The sequence below is a fragment of the Miscanthus floridulus genome, chromosome 5 (assembly GCF_019320115.1).
Source record: "Miscanthus floridulus cultivar M001 chromosome 5, ASM1932011v1, whole genome shotgun sequence".
NCBI classification, from domain to species: Eukaryota; Viridiplantae; Streptophyta; class Magnoliopsida; order Poales; family Poaceae; genus Miscanthus; species Miscanthus floridulus.
The window spans coordinates 148,506,399-148,514,226 of NC_089584.1; the positions used below are offsets into that span (position 1 = coordinate 148,506,399).

The window sequence follows — 7,828 nt, forward strand, 5'->3', positions numbered from 1 at the left end:
GTCTCGAGTCTCCCCTGTCCCCTCCCCCAACGCTCTCGCTGTAGAGGAGAGGCGAAGATGGCGATGACCGTCGAAGGTGAGTGCGTCTAAAGCCCTTCTCCCCCACCGGAATTCGAACATTTCCCTCGAGTCCCGCTTCGATTCCCGTCGTTTGGGACCCCGATTCGTGCATATAGTCGGGGCGATTGGGTTGTTGCTAGGGTTCGGTTCCGATCCGATGGAAGGGTTCGGTTGTTCTCTTCCAATTCAGGGCTTCGGAGATCCCAATTAGATTATGGATGGATGGATGGTGTGCTCTCCTAAGTTAGTTCTGGAATGGTGAGGTCTGTATCCCTTGTTAATCCGGGCTCGTGGCAGCGCCAGCACTGGATTATTCGTTCCATCGAGGTTAGGTTTGCAAGTGCTCATTTTGGATCAGGGGCGGAGCTTGTGTTGCCACTTGGCTGCAGTTTTGTGAATCGGATTTCTGCAAAAACCTCGTGGAATGCACGCAGTTAGCTCATAGTGCTTTTGTCGTGATTTTCACCTTCTGTTTTGACAATGACAAGTCCATTTTTTTTTTTTCCAAAAGAGATTATTTTTAGAATCTAGTGCTCAGATTAGCTCGTACTGTGTTAGACTACCAGGTACCTTTCTTCTTCAAATAGCTCCAAGAGTTTCTTTTACTAATTCTGTTTATCTGTTACTTGTCTGCTTGCCCTTGTGCTGGATGCCGCTGTTCAATTGCTGATGATGTTTCTCTTTACAGTGTAAGCTCATTGTCCTCAATCTTTTCTAACTTTTGTTTTCCGTTTACACAAAGTTTTGTTCCATTAATTCCGCCCATTACAGGCTCGCCGGACTTGCGTTCATGTTCTCCACGAGTATTCTACTGCAGATACTGGTATGCCGTGATCGCTTGTTTAATGCTCCTGTTAGCCTCTTATTGCAGCACTGAAAGCTTTCTATGATACCAATTAATCATTACTTATGTGCTGTATTCATTATCAGTTTTGAGAAGTGACAACTTAGCTGTTTTCATGTTCACTTGATCTCTTCCCACAATTTATGTACATTAGTTTGTCTGTGATTCATGGCATAAGCATGATACACGTAATACAAAAGGAAAAAGCACAAAGAGGCACTAGTTGCTTGCCAGGGTTATAGCAGAAGCATCATATCTGAGTGAGAGTCAAATGTACTGGAGAAAGCACTTTGCGGTCACTGCACACAAACTGTGTAGACCCCCCACACCATCGACTGTGTCCTAAGTGTAGCAACTTCGTGCAAAAGGCAGCATTAAGTTGTCATGCTATTATTGTTTGTTACTCCCTCCATTCCAAATTGTAAGTCGCTTTGTCATGCTATTAATGTTTGGTTTTTACTTTTGATGGTTCAGGCATGCGCTTTGTACAACAACTGGTGGCCCATGTTAGCAGGTTATTGTTACTTCGGTACCCTCAGTCAATGAGAAAGTTCCCATAGTCTTTCTACTGACATTTTTACATGTTTACGATTCTGCAGCTCTCATGTACGTCCTTGTACCAATGCCATGCCTGTTTTTTGGTGGTGGATCCACACATTTCTTGACTAGCAGAGAAGGTGGAGGGTAAGTTCAGCATTTGATGCTCTTGGTTACTTATGGAAATGTACGATTCACAGATATAAATAATAGACCACTGAGAGAATATTACTTAGTGTATGTACTCGATAGTTTGGTTCATATCCTGTGCTATCATAGTGATACACTGATGAGCTGTGGTGGTAATAATTTCAGGTGGATGAATGCAGCGAAATTCCTGACTGGTGCGTCCGCCATGGGAAGCCTCGCTATTCCAGCAATTCTGAGGCATGCTGGCCTAATCGAGACTGGGGCTATGTTCATCGAGTTCACGTCCTTCTTCATCCTTGTATGCACAGTGCTGTGCTTCCATAGGGCTACCCTGGATGAAGACTGGTAAATGTGCATGCACGGTCGAACCCCTGATGCTAACCTATTATGAATGAAATGATGGGATCTTGATGATGGATATGTTGTTTGATTTTGGGGTGTTGATTGAAATGTAAAAACTCAATTGTGAAGCAAGCCTCAAGTTACGTATTTGAAGGATATGAAATTGCGGGTTCATACATGTAGGTACTCTTGCTTTTAATGCTCAAAGTTGAATGAGTTCCGTTCTTAGTGAGTGAAACTAAACTACCGAACTACAGAGATATATAAAAATCAGTTCCAACCTTGAGATCAGTTTATACCTTTGTTATAGCAGCTTTCAATAAATTAACTTATTAATATTCGATGTGTAAACTTTGGACACCAAAGACAGTTTGGCCGAGTGGTCTAAGGCGCCAGATTTAGGCTCTGGTCCGAAAGGGCGTGGGTTCAAATCCCACAGCTGTCAGCTTTTCTCATTTTCTTTTGATATAATATACGTGTAATATAGTTTTTTATACTATATACTCCGTCCATTCCTTAATATAAGCCATATAAATTTCTAAAAAAATTCTAAAATATATCTATCAGCTCCCACGCTGATTAGTTTGGGAATCTTCCCACCGTACATAGCATATGCCCCAACCAATTCTTTATATTTAGGAAGCAATCTGATTGGGGGAGAGAAGATTTTCCTTTTTTTCTTCGGTCTCACATCCTTCCCCAAGCCGTGCGTTAATATTGGTGCTAAAAACTATATGACTTATATTAAGGAACGGAGGGAGTATGTTTGAATACCGTGACTTGGGGCACTGGGTGGATTTCAACTCTAGTATACCCCAACTTGCTTGGGACTGCAAGGCTATGTTGTTGTTGTATACTATATACGTGTAATACATTATTTTATCTTTTAATTTACTTTTTGTTTTTGTTTTTTCTCGTATACAATTTTTTTTGCTCATTTTCTTTTGAGGAAATACTATACACGTGTAATACAGTATTTTGTCTTTAATTTAAAAAGGAATTAGCCGTTGTGTACGGCATAATTGTTAGTGAAACCATCCTACTCCTGTTGTCGTAGACGTAGAGCTAGTATTTGGAGCGAGGCGAGGCCAAAATATAGTCCATCCATCAGCTTCACACAGACATGGACACCAACAACGACGTTACCTTACCTCACTGACATTCCAGTTCACTCTGATATGACCACTATTCGGTCGTCGCAATCAAGCGAAATTAGAGGCTAAATTTTCAGTGGTTGAGTTGAGCCAGCCACAAATGCATGCAGCAAACACAAAGGAACTGACTGAAGATGATGATCTTGATTTGATCAATGATTGGACTGGCCTGATGATCAAAGGATCCTGTTAATTAATCTTGTTAGCAGCAATAGCAGATGCAGATCAATAAACCTTTACCAAGCCCAATGCAAGGAACAAATGTTTAAGTATATACTGTGCCAGCTCAAATAGATCACTCCAAGTCCAAGGCTTCAACGCTCTCTCTCTCTCTCTCTCTCTCTCTCACACACACACACACACACACACACACACATTTTCATTTTGAGCCTTGATATGAGGCAGATTCAGATAAAATTCGAACATGTTCAGCTGTTCCCTCTTTTCAGTTTCATGGTGATATATTGCCACAAAGCGAGGTTCTGGATGTAAAGTGAGCAGCCACAGCAGGCCAGCAGCCAATGGAAACAAGTCACTGACCGTGCCGTGTGTGTTCCTCTGAATATTCTGAGATCCTCCTCTCCTCTCCTCGCCTCTTTTAACCAACCTAAGCAACACTGTTTGTTTACTCCTCCACTCTACTACTGGTCACCTCGTCAAGCTGACGAGTTAACAAAGTCACCATCTCATCTAATCTTGCATCGCCATCTCTGTCTTTCCTCCTCCATGTCCATGGCCCTCAGGCGGCTCCGACCTTGGGCCTTCCCTCTCTTCTTCCTTGTCCTTTTCTCCTACGATGAATATGGTCTTTGGAGCAGAAGCAGGACTTGGAGTGGAGTCGCGCAGGCCACGCAGAGAGTCTTCCTGTATCCACAGGCTCCCAAGGTCTCCTCCATCGTGAGCAGCAAGTACAGGACTGCCTACCACTTCCAGCCTCCCAAGAACTGGATCAACGGTATTGCTCTATCTCCCCTCTAGTTTTCACCTGTTGACTTTTGGTCTGTCATGTTGTCGTGTGTCTTCTGATTGGAGGTGCTTTTCTTGGATCAAGAAAAGGCAGTTTGTCTGATTTTTGCCCAACTGGAGAGAGTTGAGTTTCCTTCTCTTTCTGAATAAAAGTTACCAGCTGGTGAGGTTAAACCCAGCTAGTATATATTTTTTCCTGTGTTCATGGTATATGTGAGAGAGGAAGGTAGGTAGGCAACTCATTACTTGTGCAGTCCTGTTGGTTGTTGCTGGATGCTGCACAGGACAGGATATATAGGTGCTCACATTTATGGCACTGCTGTTACATTTTAGTAAAGTCAAAGCAATATTTTGCCTAACGGGATCGATGCTATTCGTTGCTGAATATTTTTGCACTCCATTGCCATAGTCTGAAGTATTGTCTCAAAGTTTTCAGTTAGGCAATGCATGAGTCCTTACCATTCAGGCCAACTGAAAATTTGTCTGAAAACATGAAAGATTCCATTTCTTTGTCATCTGTATGTAATCCATGTGCTGTTTTGGACTCTAAGGTCTTCCCTGTTTGTACCGTCTTATATATGTTGATTATATTTTCATCACAAGTTTCTGACATCATCTTTCTTTTTCGTCCTTGAAAATCCAAATGAATCGGCGACTGTTTCAAACATGTAACAACAATTCAAAAGATCCAAATGGTATGTTATGTATCTCTCACACCAAAATGGCACTTCTTCCATACCAAACTGTGGTATAAGCTGAAGCTCGCTCCTCAACCGTTGTTGCCTTAATTTTCAGGACCAATGTACTACAATGGTATCTATCACCAATTCTACCAGTACAACCCAAATGGTTCTCTCTGGGGTAACATAGTCTGGGGACACTCGGTCTCAACAGATCTCATCAACTGGATTCGGCTCGAACCGGCGATAGAACGGACGACTCCGAGCGATATCAATGGCTGCTGGACAGGTTCAGCCACAATCCTCAAGAGTGACCAGCCTGCCATTATATACACTGGTGCTGACACGGAGAAGCGTCAGGTCCAAAACATTGCGTTTCCCAAGAACTTGTCTGATCCATACCTGAGGGAGTGGATCAAGCCAGACAACAACTCACTGATCCAACCAGTTGGACAAGGATTGAACCCAAACCAGTTCAGAGATCCGACTACCGGTTGGATCGGACCAGATGGGCTGTGGAGGATAGCAGTTGGGGCTGAACTGGACGGCTACAGTGCTGCACTTCTGTACAAGAGTGAGGATTTTGTGCACTGGACTAGAGTGGATCACCCACTATACTCTTCCAATGACTCCACCATGTGGGAGTGCCCGGATTTCTTCGCAGTGTTACCGGGCAATAACATTGGGCTGGACCTGTCGGCGGCGATCCCGAATGGCACCAAGCATGTCCTCAAGATGAGCCTTGACAATTGTGACAAGTACATGATTGGTGTTTATGATCTGAAAAGTGATGCCTTTGTGCCAGATTCCGTTCTTGAGGACCGAAGACTGTGGTCAAGGATTGATTATGGCAATTACTATGCTTCAAAGTCGTTCTTTGATTCGAAGAAAGGCAGGAGGATCATATGGGGTTGGACAAATGAGACAGACAGTTCGTCGGATGACGTTGCCAAAGGTTGGGCTGGAATCCATGTAAGCTTCTAAGTTCTAATAACTACATCACCTACTATTTTCTAGTAAATTAGTAGTGATCTTTGCTTCAACATGCATGCCTTTGTCAGTGTAACTATGCACAATCATTTTTTTCACATTTATTAGGCAATCCCCAGGACTATATGGTTAGATAAAGACAGTAAGCAACTGCTGCAATGGCCAGTTGAAGAGATTGAGTCGCTTCGAGGAAAAGAAGTCAGCCAGCAAGGCCTGGAGCTCAAGAAGGGGGATCTGTTTGAGATTAAGGAAATTGATACTCTGCAGGTTAGTTTCATTCATTCTCATGTACACTTAGGTTTCTCCATTTCAGAATTCATTCATAGCAACTGTAGATAATCTAGCACACTTTTTTTTTTTTTTTTGCTGAAACAGGCAGATGTGGAGATAGATTTCGCGCTTACATCCATAGGAAGTGCCGATCCTTTTGACCCTTCCTGGCTCTTGGACATCGAGAAGCACTGTCGGGAAGCAGATGCGTCGGTTCATGGAGGCGTAGGCCCATTTGGGCTTGTGCTTCTTGCATCTGACAACATGGAAGAGCACACCTCTGTGCACTTCAGAGTTTACAAATCACAGGAGAAGTACATGGTTCTTATGTGCTCTGATCTGAGAAAGTTAGTACACATATTTCACCTCCTTTTTTTCTCCAGCTTTGGCTAAATTCTTGAGACATTTTAACGTTTAAAAGTCTTCATGTTTTTGTTTCATCAATTAATTAAGCAGTAGAGTTTTTCTTCTTCTTTATTTGCAGGTCGTCCTTGAGACCAGAACTGTACACACCAGCCTATGGAGGCTTCTTTGAGTTCGACCTTGAGAAGGAAAAGACGATATCTTTGAGAACTTTGGTGAGTTCAGTTGGGGGGGCTGGCTTTGTTTCCAGTGTTCTTCACGTAGTGAGAAATGAAATGGGTAAGCTGTAACAGCAATACCTCTGCACGCCCTGCAGATCGATCACTCTGCGGTGGAGAGCTTCGGTGGAGGTGGCAGGGTCTGCATCATGGCTAGGGTCTATCCTGTGGCGCTCACTGATGATGGCGGCACTCGCATGTATGCCTTCAACAATGGCACTACAACCGTCAGAGTGCCCCGGCTAAAGGCATGGAGCATGAGGAGAGCACAAGTTAATGTTAAGAAGGGATAAGCACAGACAGTTAGTATACACTATTCAGTTACGAAGCCTTTTCACCACTGAGGAGAGGAATGCATGAGTTACTTCACGGCATCATGCTTTTCTGCTTCCAAGCTCATTCTTTAGCTCCCTGGAAAGACGGGGAAGAAATACAAAGCGCAAGCTCGCTGACCTCACGTTAATTATGTAATTCATCTGCTTTCTGCTACAAAGAAAGGAAACAGAGATTTATATATATATTGCTAAGTGGAGATATTTTCCCAATGACTTTGACCTCGGTTGTATGGTTATGGGTTGAGTCTGGTTTCTCTCATAAACTGGGTCTTCTTTTTTTCCTTCTAATAACCCGTTAGACTTGCAAAACTATGCCGTTGTTTCCTTTGCCAAATTTTGGCCACTCTTTACTTAGATAGTCTTCTTTGGATCCATATAATCTTCTTGCAGACCATGGCAAAGTAGCAGCGATAAGTTAAACTAATTTCCTCTGTACAATGTTGCTTATAAATACCAAATTATATATTGCTCTTAAACTGGTTTTCATTTCAGACAAAAAACAAATATAGCAATTTAAGCTCTGATCAGAACAGCAAGTATTTTGCACACTCCTAAATTTACTTTAATATATGAGATGTGTGGTTACCTTACCTCGGAATGAATAGCTACATAATACATTTACTTAAAACAACATTGAGCGTTTCATTATAGTTATGTTAGCATCTTTATTTTATTTATTAATACAGGTGAAGTTTGAGAAAGATGTTCCAACTTAACTTCAATGAAAGCTTTTGCCAAGTCAATGTTCCATCAGAATATGACCCTACAGGCTATAGCGGATTCAAAGCAACTTCTCTTACTTAGTTGTATGTGTGATATTTTATTTATTAACTATGTAGCAAGTCTGCATTAGCTTTTCCTTTTTTTTTTCTTTTGACATTTTATTCGCTCCAAAACAAACAAACCCAACAATAGTTCA

The 7,828-nt window shown here is 42.3% G+C and overlaps 1 protein-coding gene and 1 non-coding gene across 2 annotated transcripts; both read left to right on the forward strand.

Moving 5' to 3' along the window:
- Positions 1–81: 81 nt before the first annotated feature.
- Positions 82–7,119, forward strand: LOC136455600 (beta-fructofuranosidase, insoluble isoenzyme 4-like). Its single transcript, XM_066455555.1, has 12 exons — positions 82–749; positions 832–883; positions 1,379–1,418; positions 1,504–1,588; positions 1,757–1,936; positions 3,582–4,042; positions 4,740–4,748; positions 4,849–5,705; positions 5,832–5,990; positions 6,099–6,340; positions 6,478–6,571; positions 6,673–7,119. Exons 1-12 carry the CDS (start codon positions 730–732, stop codon positions 6,865–6,867), a joined length of 2,394 nt encoding a protein of 797 aa, XP_066311652.1. The 5' UTR covers positions 82–729; the 3' UTR covers positions 6,868–7,119.
- On the forward strand, positions 2,299–2,378 carry TRNAL-UAG (transfer RNA leucine (anticodon UAG)). Its single transcript has one exon. It is a non-coding gene; the product is annotated as a tRNA-Leu (tRNA).
- Positions 7,120–7,828: the final 709 nt, after the last annotated feature.